The 23676-nt window shown below is 43.2% G+C and overlaps 2 protein-coding genes across 2 annotated transcripts in view; one reads left to right on the forward strand and one right to left on the reverse strand.

Annotated features, from left to right (window-relative positions):
* c16h19orf53 (chromosome 16 C19orf53 homolog) overlaps nt 1-23676 on the forward strand; it is a 355432-nt gene that overhangs the window by 47677 nt on the left and 284079 nt on the right. The window lies entirely within an intron of this gene.
* The window catches only part of prkcsh (PRKCSH beta subunit of glucosidase II), a 125004-nt gene that overhangs the window by 4141 nt on the left and 97187 nt on the right, over nt 1-23676 (reverse strand). Inside the window, exon 15 of the mRNA XM_073068994.1 lies at nt 744-843. Coding sequence (XP_072925095.1) covers nt 744-843 — 100 coding nt within the window. The remainder of the gene's footprint in view (nt 1-743; nt 844-23676) is intronic.

The raw sequence follows: 23676 nt of genomic DNA on the forward strand, positions 1-23676 counted from the left end.
TCTGTGAATCTGAGTGTCTGGGCCAGGGACTGAAGGTCAGAGATGCAGAGGTGGCCTGTCCTGGGGTTAAAGGCCTATCTGTATGTGTGGGAGGGTGGGAAAGGGGCCTGTTGTTTCGTTTTGTGGTTGCTGTTGCTTACATTGTTCTACTGAACATCGTGGGCATGCTAAGTTGGATACAAACACAAGACACATTACACTGCATGTTTTGATGTACATGTGAATTTGAAGCCTTCAACTCAGAACTGAACACACAGGTGGAGCTGCTAAATCAATCGATTACTGACAGCTAAACCTACATAGTACACTCCATACTGACAGAGCGAGTTCAGATGACGGGACCTTGAACTCTGGACTTGCATACCCAACAGGTCTGAAACCACCTGCCCACATGGACTTTCCAATCCTGCTAGGGAAGTGGGGTGGTGGGGGACCACCCCTTGTACTTGCTGATCTTCATCAACAATGTTTTCTAGCCTGGTATCATCGTCTACCTGATTGCTGGCCTTTGAGTGTAGAACGGAGGTCTAGTCTCCAGCCTGATCTCTAAAGCCCCATTCCTAAATCCTAACCTGACTCTTAACTCCCCTCTCTGTCCCCAAAACAACCCCAACAAACCTAAAATACAATACAACCAAGATTGCAGCTCGGCGCCATCTTAACCAGAAGATCCAGCAGCACTGAATCTCACAAGTCACAACAGATTATTCATAGTGCTGTTGGACAAACCCAAATGTACTTACAGTGGTGGATCGGTTGGGCCCCTGCCAGCACCCTGTGCCATGTTCATATTTCATGATACTGAATTTGTTGTCTTCCGGGCCAGCCCATGAACCCCACACACTGCAAGGAACAAAATTGTTACCATTAAAAACTAAATTATCAGAGCACGTAGATATCACTTCACCATTACTAACCTCACTTACACTGGTGCGTACCACTACTCCATCTCCATGTTGGAAATGGAACTTATTATTGACACATGCACCAAGGTACAGTGACAAACTTGTCATGCCCATTGCTTATACAGATCAAATCGTTCCACAGTGCATTGAGGTAGAATAAGGTAAAACAGTAACAAAATGCAGAATAAAGTGCAACAGCTACAGAGGAAGTGCAGTGTAGATAAACAATAAGGTGCAAGATCACAACAAGGTGGGTGATGTCAAGATGCACTTTATTGTACTGTACTGCACTTGGGAACCAGTCAATGGTTTTATAACAGCAGGGGAGAAGCTAACCTTGAGCCTGGAAAGCACATGCCTCCAGGCTTTTGTACCTTCTGTCCAAAGAGAGGGTGGGGGGTCGGGGAAGAGAATGTCTGAAGTGAATGGGGTCTTTCATTATGCTGCCTGCTTTACTGAGGCAGATAGAATGCCTTCTACGGGGCACTGAATTTTTAAAAAATGCAATGGTTGACAGGGACATGGCAAATTTCTTTAGCTACCTGAGGAAGTAGAGGCATTGATGTGCTTTCTTGGTTGTGGCATCTATGTGGTTGGACTAAGACATGCCCTGCAATAACCTTGGACCACTTAGTTTGTCCATTAATCATAACACCACAAACCAAAATACCTTAAGACACAGGAGCAGAATGAGGCCATTCAGCCCAGTCTGCTGTGCCATTCCATCATAGCTGATTCATTATCCTGCCTTCGCCCTGTAACCTTTGATGCCCTGACAAATCAAGGACCATCAACCTCCACTTCAAATATACCCAATGACTACAGCCGCCTGTGCCAATAATTTCTGCAGATTTACCACGCCGCTAAAGAAATTCCTTCTGAACACTGTTATAAATGGGTGCTCCTCTATTCTGTGGCCATGCCCTCCGGTCTTGGACTCCCCACTACAGGAAACATCCTCCACATCCACTCTATCTAGGCCTTTCAACATTTGACACGTTTCAATGAGATCCCCCACATTCTCATGAACTCCAGTGAGTAGTGGTACAGATCCATCAAACGCTCCTCATACAATAACTCTTTCATTCTCGGAATCATTCTCCTGAATCTCCCCAGACCCTCTCCAACGCCAGCACTTTTTCTTAGATAAGGAGTCAAAATTGATCTCAATACTCCAAATGCAGCCTGACCAATGCCTTAGAAAGCCATAGCATTACATGCTTGCTTTTATATTCTAATCCTCTCAAAATACTGACATTGCATTTGCCTTTCTTATCACCAACTCAACCAGCAACTACACAAGGACTCCCAAGTCCCTTTGCACCTCTGATTTTTGAATTTTCTCCCCATTTAAAAAACAATACGTGCCTTTATTTCTTCTAAAGTACATGTCCATACACTTCCCTATACTACATTCCATCTGTCACTTCTTTGCCCATTCCCCTAAATTGTCTAAGTACTTCTGCAGACGCCTCGCTTCCTCACACCTATCTTCGTATCGTACACAAACTTGGCCATAAAGCTCATCAATTCAGTCATCTAAATCATTGGCATATAATGTAAAAAGCAGTCCCAATACTGACCCCTGCAGAACACCACTAGTCACCAGCAGCTGACAAGAAAACGCCCCCTTTATTCCCACTCTGCCTCCTGCTAATCAGCTAATCTTCTATCTTCCTTGTAATACCTTATCTTGTTGTCCAGCCTCATGTGTGGCATATTGTCATAAAAATCCAAATATACAACATCCATTGACTCTCCGTTGTCTATCCTGCTTGTTATTTCCTCAAAGAATTTCATCAGTTCTCTCAGGCGAGATTTCCCCCGGAATGTCTCTTTCACATCCACAATCTCCTGTCTGCTCCTTGAACTTTGCAATCCCCAAAACACTAATCCACTCCTCTCCAATATCCTTCTGAGCCACAAGGCCAGACTCAGTACCAGACTGCTATGGTTTTCCTCTGCTAGGTCATTCCCCCCCCCCCCCCCACCACCCCAGTAGTATGCAAAGCAGTATACTTGTTGTGGGAACAGCCAAAGGGGTTACTCTGCACAGGCTGCCTATCCTGCTTCCCCATCCTGCACTTTGGGTGTAACAACCACCCTGTTTCGCCTGTCAATCAACCCCTCAGCCTCCCAAATGATACTGTTCCAGTTTCAGTTCTTTAATATGGTCTTAAAGAAGTTGCACTGGATGCAGTTCTTGCAGGTATCATCGCGAGGGACATCGAAGGTCTCCCTGCCTTCCAACATTCTGCAAGAGGAGCATTCCATTATCCCGGCTGGAAAGAAAGATAGAAAAATAAAACAAAAAATCTATCTACAGCCTTTTCCTCAACGAGCCAAACCTGAGCTCTCCCCTCTAACACTGGCCTACTCAGACAACGGTCGTTCTGCTTTTAAACTTTTCTTTTTAAAATTGGCCCTTGCTAAGTGCCTAAATGTACACAATCCAATATCCCTTCGAGAAATGCCGTTCGCAGAATGTCCTGACTCTTTCAACTCTTCTTTAGCTCTACTTCCCACTACATAATTCAATGCTCTTCTGGAACTATGGTACACAGAATGTTCCAACTGCCTCTGCTTGCTTCTTTTGAACTCCCTCTCCCACCATGCAATCCCACATTTTCTTGAGAATTGTGGCATGGAGAAGTTTAGTCAGAGGATATTCCAAAATCAACCAATCTTCAGCATGTGTACGCCTTCCTTCTATGGTGTAGAATTCCATGTCATCAGAAAGCAGGTGGATATATTAGATCAGGACACTCCCCAGTTTTTAAGTGCTTCAATGAAATTCTTTCACTCTGAAAAGGTAAGCTGCAGGGCAGCAGAGTAGTGTAGCGGTTAGCACAAGATTCTGCAGTGCCAACGACCCAAGTTCAAATCCCACCTCCGTCTGTAAAGACTTTACACATTCTCCTCATGACCACGTCAGTTTCCTCTGGGTGTTCTGGTTGTCTCCCACATTTCAAACATACTGGTTAGGGTTAGTTAGTAGGATTGGTATGGTGACACTTCCGGGCTGCCCCCAGCACATCTTTGGACTGTGCCGGTCATTGATGCAAACAACACATTTCACTGCACGTTTCAATGTGCATGTGACAAATAAAGCTATTCCTTAAGTGAGAACACTGAATCTACACCTGGGAAAAGCTAAGGGCTGGAATGTAAATTGCCCAATTAAACAATCTTTCTCAGTTGCCAAATACAAGGCTTTTTGTACTCAATTTCAGCAATGGAAGTACTTTAGCTTTACCAGAGCAGGGAGCATAATAGCTGACAATCTTAATGCTATTTTCATTTTGTTCAGATGCCATTCACCTGCATCTGATATTTCTGCTTTTTTACTACCGACATCACTTGGGAAAATCAGAACAGCCAAACAAAGTCCATTATACAAGGCATGACTTTTCACAGCTTTTCAGCTTAGATTTGGACTACCTCTATAAACATATGCAGGTATATGGGTTCTTAAACTGACAAAGGATTTAAACAAAATTACAACAAATAGATTCTAATAGGTGGTTTTAGAAATCTTACTGAAGGTGAGGGTAAAAAGTTTCAGCTTGATTCAAGATGGTTACAAGATGTTTAAATATTTAATAACTTCATTTTTAAAAATGGCAGATTTTAATGCCATTGCATTTTTTTCATATAGCAGAACTGAATTGCTTACTGTCAAAAGGGGCAGTCAATGTCGGGAAATCTCTTCCATGCTAAAGCAAAAAGTATTTCCCAGAGTTTCAGTACTAGAAACAGCCAACAAATATTGCAAGGCACAACCGGATTAATGGTCTTTTCTCCACAAATGTCGAATGGCCGACTGAGCATTTTCTAAATGAGGAAAAAGTAATTCAGAAATTGGCGGTGGAAAGGGACTTGGGAGACCTAGCGCAGGATTCCCTTAAGGTCAACTTACAGGTTCAGTCCGTAGTAAATAAGGCAAAAACAGTGTTAGTTTTTATTTGCTAGAATTGTCCTGTCCTCGATCTGAAGGCACCATCCCAATCCCTAAGCAGTGCACGAACCTCTGCAGTCATTCATGGCTTCTAGCTTGCCCTGGCAGTGTAGTGCTTAATCACAGTGACATCCTCAATGCACTTTCCTATTTAGCCATTTACTGATCCTGCATACTTATCAATGTTGTCATGATGATCATAGGTAGCCACCTCCCTAAACATGCTCCAGCCCGTGCTTTCGAAACAGTCCTGCAGTGCTGAGGTCACACCTTCTGGCCAGCTCATCTCCCTGTGAACTGGTTTTCTTGTTTATGCAGGGATTAGCAAAATGGCTATGTGGTCTAAGAATCCGAAATGGGGGGGGGGGGGGCTAGCCTTGTAAGTGACTCGACTTTGGTAAAAAACCAGATCTAATGTTCTTTTCTCTGGTTGCAAAGTTGAGAAGTTGCTAGCACTTTGGCAAGACTGTTTTTAAGTCGGCGTGATTGAAGCCACCAGCAACAATGAAGACATCATCCAGGTGAGCGGCTTCAAGGCTGCATATGGCATGTAGCTTCTTCCCCTCCGTCATCAGATATCTGAATGGTCCATGAACCCATCAACACTACCTCACAATTTTGCTCTCTTTGTGCAGTTATTTAATTTTTAAAAATTACATTTATTATAAACTACAGCATATTTTAGGTACTATACTGCTGCATGGGGGCAGTGGGGAGGTTAAAACTGGAGTTGCAGGGGAATGGGAACCAGATTGCCAGAACAGGAGTGAAGAGTTAGTGGACAGATGTTAAGACCTCACACAAAACTGGGAATCAAAAGGTTTAGCACAGTGTGGTTAATGTCCTGGGCTGCTTATATTTCAATGCAAGAGGAATTGTAGGAAAGGCAGATGAGCTCAGGGCATGGATCAACACATAGTATTATGATATTGTAGCCATTAGTGAGACTTGGTTGCAGGAGGGGCAGGACCGGCAGCACAAGATTCTGGGGTTCCATTGTTTTAGACAACAGAGTTGGGGGGTAGATTAAGGGGGTAGGGGTGGCTTTATTAGTTAAGAAAAATATCACGTCAGTGCTTCGACAGACAGACAGACTGGAAAACTCATCTAGTGAGGGGATAGAACTGAGGAATAAGAGAGGCACATTAATAGTGCTATTTTATCCACCACCCATTAGTCAAAGGGAATTAGAGGAACAAATTTGTAGACAGATTGCAAACTGTTGCAAAAAACACAAGGTTGTTAGAGTAGGTGATTTTAATGTTCCATATATTGACTGGGACTCCCATATTGTAAAAGGACTGGATTGTTTGCCAAATATATTCAGGAAAGTTTCCTTAATCAGTACGTAGAAGTTCCAATGAGAGAGTGTGCAATACTTGATCTGCAAAGAAGGAATGAGACAAGGCAGTAGATTCTGGAATGGTAATTTTCCAGTTTTCCAGAACCAATATCACTCCACTCTTCAAGAAGGGAGAGAGACAGAAGGAGGAAATGATGGGCCAGTTAGTCTGACCTCAGTGGTTGGGAAGATGTTGAGTCGATTACTAAGGATGAGGTCTCAGGGTACTTGGAGGCACATGATAAAATAAGCCATAGTCAGAATGGTTTCCTCAAGGGGAAATCACAGTCTCAGAATAGAGGGGTGTCCTTTTAGAATGGAAATGAGTAGAAATTTCTTAGCCAGAGAGTGGTAAATCTGGGAATTCTTTGCCACAGGCAGCTGTGGAGGCCAAGTCTTATGCACATTTAAGACAGAGGTTGGGGGGACGTCACGTGATGACATAGGATCGAGACGCTGGAACCCAGCTCTCCCGTAAAAAATCAGTAAATTAATGTTTAAGTGAAGAAAAGTTAGTCAATACTTTCTAAAAGTTACTTATAAACTACTCTGGATTGTTTCAAGTTATGCCTTACAAACAGAAGATGAAGAAAACTACTACCGTGAAGTCAACGCAAGTTGGAACAGAATCAAGGCCCACCTCTGCCAAAGAACTGTGGGCTCAGCTACATTTTACCACCGGCGATACAGAACAGGAAACTGCGGCAACATCGACCATTTCTAAAGAAAAAGACCAACGAGAACTGCGCAAACGTGAAGGAAGGAGCATGCGCAAACGAGAGCAACCTGAACTACAAATCCCAGTTACGATTGAAACCGAAAGTGAAAGTGAATCTGAGGGAGATTCAGATTCTCTGGAAAAATCAGACGAAGATGGAGGTAAAAGTTCTTCTGGAAATATAGAAGACTTTGATGCAAATAATGCGTAAATTAGACGCATTAAAAGTAATCCAAAAAAAAAGATAAATGTGGAGATTATGTTTGAGAAAATGACAAAAAGACAGGAAAAAATGGAAAAGAGAATTATAGATTTGGAAACTACAACGGAAGACATGGTTGAAAGAATGAATAAAATGGAAGATGATATTACTGCCTGGACATCAGAAAGAAAACAAATGTTGGAAAAAGTTGACAAGCTTGAAAATTTTAGTAGATGAAATAATATTAAAATTGTTGGACTTAAAGAAGATATAGGAGAAGATCCAATAAATTTTTTTCAAAAATGGATTCCTGAAAAATTGGAAATGGAAGGAGAAACTCTAATTGAGATTGAAAGGGCTCATAGAGCCTTAAGGTCAAGACCTCAAGCTGACCAAAATCCACGATCAATTTTGATAAAATGCTTTAGATACCAAGATAAAGAAAAGATCCTGAAGGCGGCTGCCCAATGTGCCAAAAAGAGAAACAGGCCATTAATGATAGCAGGGAAGGCAGTTCTTTTCTATCCTGATATAAGTTATAACCTTTTGAAGAGAAAGAAGGAATTTAACCCAGCGAAAAAAGTTTTATGGGAAAAGGGTTATAAATTTATAATGCGTCACCCAGCAACACTGATAATTTTTTTGGAGGAGGGAAAAAGAAGATTTTTTACCGATTATCGAGAAGCGGAGGAGTTCGCACAAAAACTTCCAACTACTCACTAATTACACATAGAGATTTCCAAGTGTAATGGATTAAAGATGAAGACAGAGACAGTGAATGGAAGTGATGGACATTTAAGGATGACATAGGGGAGAAAAGCAAAATTTCAGAAATACTAATTGAGAATAGTATTTTTTTCTTCTTATATATATACTTTTTTATGTTGCGGGTGGGCTGAGGAGCTTTGGATCGATTACTACGGGATTCACATGTGTAATCATGGCGATTGCCATGACCCGTACAACAGAGGGGGGTAATGTTGTGTTCTTTTTTTTCACAACATTAGTAGGGGGGTATTTTGTTTTTTTCTTTATACTCTATTTTTCTTCTATCTTTCTGCCTGGATGATCGGTGGGGACACACATAGCAACATGGAGAATTTTAGAAAGATTTCCCAAGATACCACGAAAGTTGAAAGATTAGGTATTATTATAGATTGGAGCAACATAATTGAAAATAATGACTAATTTACTGAATTTTTAAAGTTTTAATGTTAATGGGCTTAATGGACCGGTGAAAAGAAAAAGAATTTTAACATACATTAAAAAAATGAAAATAGATATAGCTTTTTTACAAGAAACGCACTTAACGGAGATAGAACATCAGAAATTAAAAAGAGATTGGGTTGGAAATGTTATTGCAGCTTCATTTAATTCAAAGGCGAGAGGAGTTGCAATTTTGGTTAATAAAAATTTACCAATTAAAATACAAAACATATTAATTGATTCGGCGGGGAGATATGTAATTATACATTGTCAAATTTTTTCAGAATTATGGACTCTTATGAATATTTATGCACCAAATGAAAATGATGTAAAATTTATACAAGAGGTCTTTTTGAATTTGGCTAACGCACATGACAAAATATTAATAGGTGGAGATTTTAACTTTTGTCTAGATCCAGTTTTAGATAGATCAACAAAGGTTGTCACAAAATTAAAAGTAGCAAAATTAACTCTATCATTGATGAAAGACTTAAATTTGATTGATATATGGAGAAGAATTAACCCAAAAGAAAGAGATTATTCATTTTATTCAAATAGACATAAAACATATTCAAGGATAGATTTTTTTCTTATTATCAACGAACATGCAAGATAGAGTGAAAAATATGGAATATAAAGCGAGAATATTGTCAGATCATTCTCCTTTGATAATGACAATGATAGATAAAGAGGAATCAATTTATAGATGGAGATTTAATTCAATGTTACTAAAACGTCAAGATTTTTGTGATTTTATGAAAAAGCAGATTCAGTTTTTTTTAGATACAAATTCACATTCAGTTGATGATAAATTTATATTGTGGGAAGCAATGAAGGCATATTTGAGAGGTCAGATAATGTTATACTTCTAAAATTAAGAAGGAATATATGATAGAAATAGATCAATTGGAAAAAGAGATTACAAAATTAGAAAAAGAATCTCAAAGATATATGACAGAAGAAAAACGAAGACAACTTATTAATAAGTTACAATATAATACACTTCAGACATATCGAACAGAAAAAGCAATTATGAGAACTAAACAGAGATATTATGAACTAGGTGAAAAATCACATAAGGTCCTTGCATGGCAGTTAAAAACAGACCAGACTTCTAAAACGATAAATGCAATTCGAACAAGAGTAAATAAAATTACTTATAAACCTTTAGAAATTAATGAAACTTTCAAGAATTTTTATTCTGAATTGTATAAATCAGAATCACAAAATGATAATGTCAAGATAGAAAGGTTTTTAATCACAAATAACTCTTCCAAAATTAAATACGGAAGAACAGAAGAGATTAGATATGCCTTTTACAATAAAAGAGGTTGAAGAAGCTCTAGGATCATTTCAAAGTAATAAATCTCCAGGAGAAGATGGTTTTCCGCCTGAATTTTATAAAAAGTTTAAAGATTTATTAATTCCTCCTTTTATGGAGTTAATACATCAAGCGGAAAGAACGCATAAACTTCCAGAATCTTTTTCAATAGCTATTTTAATAGTATTGCCAAAAAAAAAGAGATCTTTTAAAGCCAACATCATATAGACCTATTTCTTTGTTAAATACTGATTATAAAATAATAGCAAAAATCTTATCTAACAGACTATCTAAATACTTACCAAAATTAATACATATGGATCAAACAGGATTTATTAAAAATAGACAATCGGCAGATAATGTAACTCGGTTATTTAGTGCAATTCATTTGGCTCAAAAGAGGGAGGAAATGAGTGTGGCAGTTGCTTTAGATGCAGAAAAAGCATTTGATAGATTGGAATGGGATTTTTTATTTAAGGTATTGGAAAAATATGGATTAGGAGTATCTTTTATAAAATGGATTAAAACCTTAAAAACCCAAAGCTAAAGTGGTGACAAATGATTAACTTATTTGCTGATGTTCTGCTTTATTTAACAAACCCATTGCACTCGTTGTGTAAATTATCCTATAGATTAGAAGAATATGGGAAAATATCAGGTTACAAAATAAATTGGGATAAAAGTGAAATTTTACCTCTTACTAAAGGAGATTATAGTCAATGTCGATTAATAACTCAATTTAGATGGCCGGCAAATGGTATAAAATATTTAGGTATATGAGTCGATAACGATATAAAGTACTTACACAAATTAAATTACTTACCATTATTGAAAAAAATTCAAGAAGATCTTGATAAATGGATGATATTACCAATAACATTAGTAGGTAAATACCGTAAAAATGAATATATTCCCTAGACTACAATACTTATTTCAATCACTACCAATACAATTACCCCAGAAGTTTTTTCAAGAGTTAAATAAATATGTGAGGAAGTTTCTTTGGAAAGATAAGATGTCAAGAATATCATTGGAAAAATTGACATGGAAATTTGATTTAGGAGGGTTACAACTTCCAAATTTTAAGAATTATTATAAAGCAAATCAACTTAGATTTATTGCATCTGTTTTTGAGAAAGATAGACCGGCATGGATTAGAATAGAACTAGATAAAATAGGAGAAAATACACCAGAAGATTTTATATAAAAATGGGAATCTAAATGGATACGGGAAAAGAAAGAATCTCCTATATTAAAACATTTGATTGACTTATGGAATAAGCTAAATGTTGATGATGAGACAAAGAAATATTTATTAGCAAAGAGATCTTTAATTCAAAATACTTATTCCTTTTACAATCGATAATCAACTTTTATATAATTGGTTTCAAAAAGGGATTAGATATATAGGAGATTGTTTTGAAGGAGGTATATTAATGTCATTTGATCAATTAAAGAATAAATATAAAGTATCAAACAACACTCTTTTTTGTTACTTCCAATTAAGGGCTTATTTAAGAGAAAAATTAGGTCAAACAATGTTATTGGCGAAATCTAATGAAATAGAAACTTTAATTCAAAAAGGAAAAACTAAAAAATTTATTTCTTGTATGTATAGCTTGATTCAAAAACAGGCAACTAAACAAGGAGTCCATAAGTCAAGACAAAAATGGGAAAGTGACTTGAATATTAAAATTGAAGAAACAAATTGGTCAAGACTATGTCTTGATAGTATGACAAATACAATAAATGTCCGGTTAAGATTAGTGCAATCTAATTTTTTACATCAATTATATATTACACCACAAAAAATAAATAAATAAAATCCAAATTTCTCTGATCAGTGTTTCCGATGTAACCAAGAAATTGGTACTTTTTTACATTCTACTTGGTCTTGTACTAAAATTCAACCTTTTTGGACAAATTTAAGAGTTTTATTGGAACAAATTATTGGAACATAACTTCCACATAATCCAATATTATTTTTATTAGGCGATATTGAAGGGATAAAATTGAAACCCAAATTGAATAAATATCAGAAAGAATTTATAAAAATTGCACTGGCAGTAGCCAAAAAGGCTATTGCAGTTACTTGGAAATCGGATGCATATTTAAGTATAGATCGTTGGAAGAATGAAATTTCCAGCTGTATTCTTGAAAAAATTACTTATAATTTAAGAGATAAATATGAAACATTTTTGAAAATTTGGCACCCTTATTTACAAAAGACAGGATTAAATATATAGGTGCTCTGAAGATAAAATAATTGGTTATTTGGGGAAAGAAATAAATATATATACTAAAGTTATTACGAACTCCGTGGAACATGTGGGGATCTTCCAATATCCAGGCACTCTTTCTTTCTTTTTCTATAGGGATGTTAGGGGGAGGGGCTATGGGTATTCTTTTTTTTTCTTCTTTCTGTAATTATCTGAAAACTCAATAAAAAAAAGTTTTTAAAAAAAGACAGAGGTTGATAGATTCTTGATTGGTCAGGGCATGAAGGGATTGGGGCTGAGGGGAAAACTGGATCAGCCATAATGAAATGACAGAGCAGACTCAATGGCCAAATGGCCCAATTCTGCTCCTATATCATGGTAGGTGACAGAAATTTATGTAGGGGAACACTTTACATCTAGTGATCATAATGCCATTAGCTTCAAAGTAAATATGGAAAAAGATTGGTCTGGTCTGCGGGTTGAGATTCTAAACGGAAGATGATATCCAGAAAGGATCTGGCAAGTGTGGAGCAGAACCTGCTGTTCTCTGGAAAACATGCACTTGGTAAAGTGGGAGGCCTTCAAAAATGAAATATTAAGAGAACAAAGATTGTATGTGTCTATCAGAATAAAAAGTAAAGATAACAGGTTTGCTGTGAAACAAACAATAAAGGACTGGCCCCGTATCTTAGAAAGAATATGCTGAAACTGGAGAGGGTTGAATGGAGGTTCACGAAAGTGAGTTGAGAATTGAATCACTTGACATGTGAAGAGCATTTGATGGCTCTGGGCCTGTATTCGCTGGAATTCAGGTGAATGAGGGGTGACCTCATTGAAACCTAGCGAATGGTTGCAGGAACGACACCTTATATTCCGTTTAGGTAGTCTCGAACCTGATGACATACACATCGATTTCTCAAACTTCTGGTAATGCTCTCCACCCCCCACACCGTACTTTCACCATTTCCCATCCCCCTTTCCCTCTCTCACCTTATCTCCTTGCCCACTCATCACCTCCCTCGGGTGCTCCTACCCCCACTCCCTTCCTTTTTCTTTCTTCCATGGCCCTCTGTCTCTTTCACCAATCAACTTCCCATCTCTATACTTCATCCCCCCCCCTCCTGGTTTCACCTATCACCTGGTGTTTCTCTCTCCCCTCCCCCCACCTTTTAAATCTACTCCTCACCTTTTTTCTCCAGTCCTGCAAAAGGTTTCAGCCCAAAATGTCAACTGTAAATACTGCCTGGCCTGCTGAGTTCCTCCAGTATTTTGTGTGTGTTGCAAGGCTTCTACCTTCAGACACACTGCCTGCTCGGAGACTCCCTGCCCACTGGCTTCTCCCTTCAGACACACTGCCTGCTCGGAGACTCCCTGTCCACTGGCTTCAGACACACTGCCTGCTCTGAGACTCCTTGTCCACTGGCTTCAGACACACTGCCTGTACTGAGACTCCCTGTCCACTGACTTCAGACACACTGCCTGCTCTGAGACTCCCTGCCCACTGGCTTCAGACACACTGCCAGCTCTGATACTCCCTGCCCACTGGCTTCAACACACTGCCTGCTCTGAGACTCCTGCCCACTGGCTTCTCCCTTCAGACACACTGCCTGCTCTGAGACTCCCTGCCCACTGGCTTCAGACACACTGTCTGCTCTGAGACTCCCTGCCCACGAGCTTCAGACACACTGCCTGCTCTGAGACTCCCTGTCCACTAGCTTCAGACACACTGCCTGCTCTGAGACTCCCTGCCCACTGGCTTCAGACACACTGCCAGCTCTGATACTCCCTGCCCACTAGCTTCAGACACACTGCCTGCTCTGAGACTCCCTGCCCACTGGCTTCTCCCTTCAGACACACTGCCTGCTCGGAGACTCCCTGCCCACTGGCTTCAGACACACTGCCTGCTCTGAGACTCCCTGCCCACTGGCTTCTCCCTTCAGACACACTGCCTGCTCTGAGACTCCCTGCCCACTGGCTTCTCCCTTCAGACACACTGCCTGCTCTGAGACTCCCTGCTCACTGGCTTCTCCCTTCAGACACACTGCCTGCTCTGAGACTCCCTGCCCACTAGCTTCAGACACACTGCCTGCTCTGAGACTCCTTGTCCACTGGCTTCAGACACACTGCCTGCACTGAGACTCCCTGTCCACTGGCTTCAGACACACTGCCTGCTCTGAGACTCCCTGCCCACTGGCTTCAACACACTGCCTGCTCTGAGACTCCCTGCCCACTGGCTTCTCCCTTCAGACACACTGCCTGCTCTGAGACTCCCTGCCCACTGGCTTCAACACACTGCCTGCTCTGAGACTCCCTGCCCACTAGCTTCAGACACACTGCCTGCTCTGAGACTCCTTGTCCACTGGCTTCAGACACACTGCCTGCACTGAGACTCCCTGTCCACTGGCTTCAGACACACTGCCTGCTCTGAGACTCCCTGCCCACTGGCTTCAGACACACTGCCTGCTCTGAGACTCCCTGGCCACTGGCTTCTCCCTACAGATACACTGCCTGCTCTGAGACTCCCTGCCCACTGGCTTCTCCCTTCAGACACACTGCCTGCTCTGAGACTCCCTGGCCACTGGCTTCAACACACTGCCTGCTCTGAGACTCCCTGCCCACTGGCTTCTCCCTTCAGACACACTGCCTGCTCTGAGACTCCGTGGCCACTGGCTTCAGACACACTGCCTGCTCTGAGACTCCCTGGCCACTGGCTTCAGACACACTGCCTGCTCTGAGACTCCCTGCCCACTGGCTTCAGACACACTTTCTGCTCTGAGACTCCCTGCCCACGAGCTTCAGACACACTGCCTGCTCTGAGACTCCCTGTCCACTAGCTTCAGACACACTGCCTGCTCTGAGACTCCCAGCCCACTGGCTTCAGACACACTGCCAGCTCTGATACTCCCTGCCCACTGGCTTCAACACACTGCCTGCTCTGAGACTCCCTGCCCACTGGCTTCTCCCTTCAGACACACTGACTGCTCTGAGACTCCCGGCCCACTGGCTTCAGACACACTGCCTGCTCTGAGACTCCCTGCCCACTGGCTTCTCCCTTCAGATACACTGCCTGCTCTGAGACTCCCTGCACACTGGCTTCAGACACACTGCCTGCTCTGAGACTCCCTGCCCACTGGCTTCAGACACACTGTCTGCTGAGACTCCCTGCCCACGAGCTTCAGACACACTGCCTGCTCTGAGACTCCCTGCCCACTGGCTTCTCCATTCAGACACAATGTCTGCTCGGAGACTCCCTGCCCACTGGCTTCAGACACACTGCCTGCTCTGAGACTCCCTGCACACTGGCTTCTCCCTACAGATACACTGCCTGCTCTGAGTCTCCCTGCCCACTGGCTTCAGACACACTACCTGCTCTGAGACTCCCTGCCCACTGGCTTCAGACACACTGCCTGCTCTGAGACTCCCTGCCCACTAGCTTCAGACACACTGCCTGCTCCGAGACTCCCTGCCCAGTGGCTTCAGACACACTGCCTGCTCTGAGACTCCCTGCCCACCTGCTTCTCCCTTCAGACACACTGCCTGCTCTGAGACTCCCTGCCCACTGGCTTCAGACACACTGCCTGCTCTGAGTCTCCCTGCCCATTGGCTTCAGACACACTGCCTGCTCTAAGACTCCCTGCCCACTGGCTTCAGACACGCTGCCTGCTCTGACACTCCCTGCCCACTGGCTTCAGACACACTGCCTGCTCTGAGTCTCCCTGCCCATTGGCTTCAGACACACTGCCTGCTCTGAGACTCCCTGCCCACTGGCTTCAGACACACTGCCTGCTCTGAGACTCCCTGCCCACTGGCTTCAGACACACTGCCTGCTCTGAGACTCCCTGCCCACTGGCTTCTCCCTTCAGACACACTGCCTGCTCTGAGACTCCCTGCCCACTGGCTTCTCCCTTCAGACACACTGCCTGCTCTGAGACTCCCTGCCCACTGGCTTCTCCCTTCAGACACACTGCCTGCTCTGAGACTCCCTGCCCACCTGCTTCTCCCTTCAGACACACTGCCTGCTCTGAGACTCCCTGCCCACTGGCTTCTCCCTTCAGACACACTGCCTGCTCTGAGACTCCCTGCCCACTGGCTTCTCCCTTCAGACACACTGCCTGCTCTGAGACTCCCTGCCCACTGGCTTCTCCCTTCAGACACACTGCCTGCTCTGAGACTCCCTGCCCACTGGCTTCAACACACTGCCTGCTCTGAGACTCCCTGTCCACTGGCTTCTCCCTTCAGACACACTGCCTACTCTGAAAATTGAGAGAACAAGCTTTACTAGGTAGTGAAATTGAGAAGGTGTCAGTAGGATATTACTTGGAAAAAGGAGTGTTGATGAGGAAGTGGAGGTCGCCTACAATTCCTGCAAGTGAGGAATGGAATGTTGTTTACCAGGTAGTTGTTCCTAAAGTTTATCGAAATGAGATTTTGACTTTAGCTCATAGTGTGCCTTTAGGTGGATGTCAAGGGTTAAGGAAAACTGTGGACAATGATGTGAATTACGTAATAAAAACTCCAGATCGTAGAAGGTCAATACAACTTTGCCATATAAATATGATTTATACTTCCGGCGCCAACCTGAGCGGCAGCCTTTTCCAGCTGCTCCCGAGAATTGATAATTTGATAATTCTTTTTTTTAGTTTGTTTTTAGTCATAGTGTTTATGTTTAGTATTGAGATGGAGAGAAAGTTGTATTCGAGTAACCAGCTACTTGCGCTTAGAAAGGCGCCGGTCAGTGTTGCGCACCAGATCCCGAGCGAAATTAAACAGAAGTTCCGCGGCTCCAGGGCTGGAAAGCTGCGCAGGGATAAGTGGACGGAGATGAAGCGGCGTTATAAACCCGCTGTTTCTTCGGTCATTATGGGGAACGTGAACTCGCTGCCAAATAAATTGGATGAGCTAGCCTCACTAGTAAGGAATGTTAAAGCATACAAGGAATGCAGTTTAATGTGCTTTTCCGAAACATGGCTGACGGCTAACATCCCGGATGTAAATGTAGAATTACCTGGTTTTACTACGGTAAGATTTGACAGAGATGCCAAAAAGTGTGGGAAGAAGAAAGGAGGGGGACTCGCTGTCTACATTAACGTAAGATGGTGTAACCCCGGGCATGTGAGTACAAAGATCTCCGTTTGTGAAAGAGATATTGAGCTGATCGCCGTGAGTATGAGGCCATATTATCCGCCGCAAAAATTCGCAAACGTCATTGTGGTGAATGTGTATGTCCCGCCGCGTGCCGACACAACGGTAGCGTGTGACGTCATCAACTCCGCTGTTGCTAGGCTTCAGACACAGCACCCTGAGGCACTGGTGTTAATTACAGGGGACTTCAACCATGTGACTTTGGACACGACACTACCTGCTTTCTCCCAGTATGTGGATTGTTACACCAGGGGTAATAGGACTATTGACCTACTGTATGCAAACGTAGAGGATGCATACAGTGCATCCCCGCTGCCTGCACTGGGGAAAGCTGATCACAACCTGGTTTTGTTACAGCCCAGATATAAATCAATTGTGCTGAGGCATCCCACTACTACACGCTCTTTTAGAAAGTGGACTCCTGAAGCTGAACAGGCCCTGAGAGACTGCTTCGGTACTACTAACTGGGATGAACTGCAAGGGGGGCTTTGTAGGGGCGTTGGGGAGGTCACTGAATGCACAACGGACTACATTAACTTTTGTGTGGATGTCGTTGTTCCTGTTAGAACTGTTCGCTGCTATCCCAATAATAAACCCTGGATCACTAGTCACATCAAAGGCCTCCTAAATCAGAAGAAGAGGGCCTTTAAAGATGGTGATCGGTTGGAGCTTAAAAGAGTTCAGAAGGAACTCAGAGTACAGATAAGGGGGGCAAAGGAGCAGTATAGGAGGAAGCTAGAACAAAAGCTGCAGAAAAAAAGCATGAAGGAGGTGTGGGATGGAATGAAGATCATCACCGGATGCGGTGCAAAGCGGGGGGCAAACATAAGTGGAGATGTGGAGAAAGCGAACCAGCTGAACAACTTCTTCAATAGGTTCGACAGCACAATCTCATCCTCACCGCAGAACTCCACACCAGGCTTGTCTTTCTACTCGTCCTCCCTCTTACTTCCCTCACAGGAAAATAGCCACTCACAGGAGACCTTGCCCACGCCCAGGATTACGGCTGCACAGGTGGAAGGTCAACTGAGGAAGATCTGTACCAGCAAGGCGGCTGGACCGGATGGAGTATCCCCACGATTACTGAGGGCCTGTGCGACTGAGCTGGGAGAACCACTACAGCGCATCTTCAACATGAGCCTGGAGCAGAGAAGAGTACCCAGACAGTGGAAAACATCCTGTATTGTCCCGGTACCGAAGAAACCACAACCAAAGGAGTTGAATGACTTCAGACCTGTTCCCTTGACGTCGCACGTGATGAAGACCATGGAGCGGCTGATATTACAGAATCTGAGGCCACAAACCAGGCACGCCCGGGATCCTCTTCAGTTTGCGTATAAGGAGAAGGTGGGAGTGGAGGATGCTATCACGTATTTGCTGCACAAATCCCTCTCTCACCTGGATGGGGTCAGTGGTGCTGTGAGGATTACATTCCTGGACTTCTCTAGTGCCTTTAACACCATCCAGCCCAAGATCTTAAGGCACAAACTAATGGAGATGGGAGTAGACTCTCACATGGTGGATTGGATAGTGGACTACTTGACAGATAGACCTCAGTATGTGCGGTTGGGAGACTGTAGGTCTGACACGGTGGTCAGCAGCACAGGAGCGCCGCAGGGGACCGTGCTCTCTCCGGTCCTGTTCAGCCTGTACACATCAGACTTCCAATATAACTCGGAGTCCTGCCATGTGCAGTAGTTCGCTGATGACACGGCCATAGTGGGGTGTGTCAGGAATGGACAGGAGGAAGAGTATAGGAAACTGATACAGGACTTTGTGATATGGTGCAACTCAAACTACCTGCGTCTCAATATCACCAAGACCAAGGAGATGGTGGTGGACTTTAGGAGATCTAGGCCTCATATGGAGCCAGTGATCATTAATGGAGAATCTGTGGAGCAGGTTAAGACCTACAAGTATCTGAGAGTACAGTTAGACGAGAAGCTAGACTGGACTGCCAACACAGATGCCTTGTGCAGGAAGGCACAGAGTCGACTGTACTTCCTTAGAAGGTTGGCGTCATTCAATGTTTGTAGTGAGATGCTGAAGATGTTCTATAGGTCAGTTGTGGAGAGCGCCCTCTTCTTTGTGGTGGCGTGTTGGGGAGGCAGCATTAAGAAGAGGGACGCCTCACGTCTTAATAAGCTGGTAAGGAAGGCGGGCTCTGTTGTGGGCAAAGTACTGGAGAGTATAACATCGGTAGCAGAGCGAAGGGCGCTGAGTAGGCTACGGTCAATTATGGAAAACCCTGAACATCCTCTACATAGCACCATCCAGAGACAGAGAAGCAGTTTCAGCGACAGGTTGCTATCGATGCAATGCTCCTCAGACAGGATGAAGAGATCAATACTCCCCAATGCTATTCGGCTTTACAATTCAACCGCCAGGAGTAAGATATGTTAAAGTGCCGGGGTTAGGACTCAATGTATTTAAGTAAACTACTTAAGAACTTCTTAAAAGCTATTATTAATGCTTTTTGAGAGGGTGATTTTAGATGCATATCATATTTTTACTGAGTTAAGTATTGTATGTAATTAGTTTTGCTACAATAAGTGTATGGGACATTGGAAAAAATGTTGAATTTCCCCATGGGGATGAATAAAGTATCTATCTATCTATCTATCTAAACCGTATTTTGGGAAACAATCTGATACTGTGACTGTTGTGGTTAGTGAGAATGAGTTTGATGTAACTAGGAACATGATAGATGATTCATCTGATTTTCATTCTAAATCTAACATTGTTTCTGTTAGGTTACCAAATTCAACCATTCCGGAAAATATGGATGAGAAATTAGCACATTTACAGCTAGAGCAGAAACAACAGATGAAGGAATTAATTTTTAAATATAAGGATTTGTTTCCAGATGTTCCGAGAAGGACTACTATAGCTTCACATGATGTAGATGTTGGAGATGCCAAACCTATTAAACAACATCCATATAGGATGAACATGGAAAAATGTGAACTTGCTGAGAAAGAAATTGAATACATGTTAGAGAATGATATTATTAGACATTCTAACTCGAATTGGAGTTCACCATGTGTTATGGCGCCAAAACGAGATGGTAGTATTAGGTTTTGTACTGACTATAGGAAGGTGAATGCTGTAACGAAAACAGATGCATATCCAATTCCTAGAGTAGATGATTGTGTAGATAAAGTTGGAAAAGCAAGGTTCCTTACAAAGATTGATTTATTGAAAGGGTATTGGTGTGTTCCATTAACGGACAGAGGTAGAGAGATTTCTGCATTTGTAACTCCATCTGGGTTATATGAGTATAATGTTCTTCCATTTGGGATGAAGAATGCCCCAGGTACTTTCCAGAGGATGATTAACTCCGTGATTCAGGGATTGAAAGATACTGATGCTTATATTGATGATTTAGTGACAGGAAATGATACTTCGGAAGCACACATTATTGCGGTGGAGAAATTGTTTGAAAGGCTTTCAAAAGCTAACTTAACTATTAATTTAGCTAAGAGTGAATTTGGACATGCCACTGTGACTTACCTTGGTTATGTTGTGGGTCAAGGTAAGGTAGCTCCTGTTCAGGCAAAGGTTCGGGCAATTTTAAAGATTCCCACTCCAACGGGGAAAAAAACTCTCAGAAGATTCTTGGGAATGGTAGGATATTATCGAAAATTTTGTAAGAATTTTGCTAATGTTGCCCTTCCATTAACTAACCTTCTGCAGAAGAATGTGAGGTTTGTGTGGACAGTGCCTTGTTAAGAAGCATTTGAAAAATTGAAAACAATGATATGTCAACAACCTGTGCTCAAGGCACCTGACTTTGCAAAACCTTTTTCATTAGCTGTAGATGCTAGTGATGAGGCTGCGGGAGCAGTATTAACGCAAAGGAATGAGGGTGATGAGGTTGATCATCCAGTAGCTTACTTTTCTAAGAAATTTAATAAGCATCAAAGAAACTATTCGACAATAGAGAAAGAATTGTTATCTCTTGTTTTAGCTTTAGAATATTTTGAGGTATATGTTGGTACAACTCAAAAACCACTTATTGTTTACACTGATCATAATCTGTTAGTTTTTCTGAGTAAGATGAAAAACAAAAACAGAAGATTATTAAATTGGAGTTTGATGTTACAAGAGTACAATATTGTGATAACTCACGTTAAAGGTAAAGATAATGTGGTTGCTGATTGTCTATCTCGATGTTGAATGTACAATGTAATTTTTTTATGGAGTGGTTTTTTTTCTGATTGTAACACTCCTACTGTATTGTGAGTTGTAAGCTGTTATATGATGGTATTGTATATTGTGTATGTTATAAAATTTATACATTTGTTTTTCTTGTAATTGTTAAAATTTTTGTTATGTCAAACCAAAAATGTTTTTTTTGGAGGGAGGTGTTACGTGCTCAAGAGACGTGACAGTGGTACCCTTGTCACGTGACTGGGGTTGAAGTTATACTGGACTTGAGGTAATGGTCTTGTGATGGTGGAGTGACGTCATTTTCCCGCCAGTAGAGGTCATGTGACAGGTTTTGTTGTACAGGGTATAAAAGGAGGACTCCACCCTGTGGGGAGGAGCAGTTCGTGGCTGGATTTGCCATGTTAACTTCATGCCACTGCGTGATTTAATGCGATGACGCAGTTGAGTTAAAAGATGAAGTTTTATCTAATGCCTAAAGTTTAAAAGGTCATTGCCAGCAGTTTCTTTACAATACTGCTAGTGGAGAGTGAAGTTTGGAGTTCGGGAGTTAAAGATCGAGGAGAATCGATTTTCGATGGTGGATTGGGTTCAACCTTGTGTGATCCTCATTCGGAAGGATTTCGTTGACTGTTCTCGTGTTAATCTCTGCTGGGATAGCAGGAGATTGAGGACTGTGTGGAAAAAAAGGTCAGTGCCTTTAAGCTGTTACATTTCATAAAAATTCTACGTGGGAAGAGTTCGACGCCGGGGATCGAAGGAAAACGACGTGGAAGAGAATTTAAATCGCCTTAAAAAGTCTCTCCTTTTAAATGGACTGAGCATTTTGAACTTTTGGCAACATCGCTTTAAACAACTGTTTTTGCAACATCGCTTTAAGAACTGTTTTTGCTTCATTGCTTTAAGAACTGTGAAGCTGCCGCACAGCAGCTGTTTTCCGGTTACGTTAGTGTTTGTTTACTTTTGGGGGGTTTGTATTCAGTGTTTAATAAACGTATTATTTGTTATAAAAACCCTTGCCTAACTCACATATATTTATTGTTGCCTGAATACGTAACACTGCCTTCAGACACATTGCCTGCTCGGAGACTCCCTGCCCACTGGCTTCAGACACACTGCCTGCTCTGAGACTCCCTGCCCACTAGCTTCAGACACACTGCCTGCTCTGAGACTCCCTGGCCACTGGCTTCTCCCTTCAGATACACTGCCTGCTCTGAGTCTCCCTGCCCACTGGCTTCAGACACACTGCCTGCTCTGAGACTCCCTGCCCACTGGCTTCAGACACACTGCCTGCTCTGAGACTCCCTGGCCACTGGCTTCAGACACACTGCCTGCTCTAACAATGCCCACTGGATTCTTCCTTCAGATACACTGCCTGTTCTGAGACACCCTGGCCACTGGCTTCAGACACACTGCCTGCTCAGAGACACCCTGCCCACTGGCTTCAGACACACTGCCTGCTCTCCCTGCCCACTGGCTTCTCCCTTCAGACACACTGCCTGCTCGGAGACTCCCTGCCCACTGGCTTCAGACACACTGCCTGCTCTGAGACTCCCTGCCCCTTGCTTCAGACACACTGCCTGCTCTGAGACTCCCTGCCCTCTGGCTTCAGACACACTGCCTGCTCTGAGACTCCCTGCCCACTGGCTTCAGACACACTGGCTGCTCTGAGACTGCCCACTGGCTTCAGACACACTGCCTGCTCTGAGTCTCCCTGCCTACTGGCTTCAGACACACTGCCTGCTCTGAGACTCCCTGCACACTGCCTTCTCCCTACAGATACACTGCCTGCTCTGAGACTCCCTGCCCAGTGGCTTCTGCCTTCAGACACACTGCCTGCTCTGAGACTCCCTGCCCACTAGCTTCAGACACACTGCCTGCTCTGAGACTCCCTGCCCACTGGCTTCAGACACACTGCCTGCTCGGAGACTCCCTGCCCACCTGCTACTCCCTTCAGACACACTGCCTGCTCTGAGACTCCCTGCCCACCTGCTACTCCCTTCAGACACACTGCCTGCTCTGAGACTCCCTGCCCACCTGCTACTCCCTTCAGACACACTGCCTGCTCTGAGACTCCCTGGCCACTGGCTTCAGACACACTGCCTGCTCTAACACTGCCCACTGGATTCTTCCTTCAGATACACTGCCTGCTCTGAGACTCCTTGCCCACTGGCTTCAGACACACTGCCTGCTCCGAGACTCCCTGCCCACTAGCTTCAGACACACTGCCTGCTCTGAGACTCCCTGCCCACTGGCTTCTCCCTACAGATACACTGCCTGCTCTGAGACTCCTTGCCCACTGGCTTCAGACACACTGCCTGCTCCGAGACTCCCTGCCCACTAGCTTCAGACACACTGCCTGCTCTGAGACTCCCTGCCCACTGGCTTCTCCCTACAGATACACTGCCTGCTCTGAGACTCCCTGCCCACTGGCTTCAAACACACTGCCTGCTCTGAGTCTCCCTGCCCACTGACTTCAGACACACTGCCTGC

This window comes from Hemitrygon akajei, chromosome 16 (genome assembly GCF_048418815.1).
Source record: "Hemitrygon akajei chromosome 16, sHemAka1.3, whole genome shotgun sequence".
Lineage (NCBI taxonomy): Eukaryota > Metazoa > Chordata > Chondrichthyes > Myliobatiformes > Dasyatidae > Hemitrygon > Hemitrygon akajei.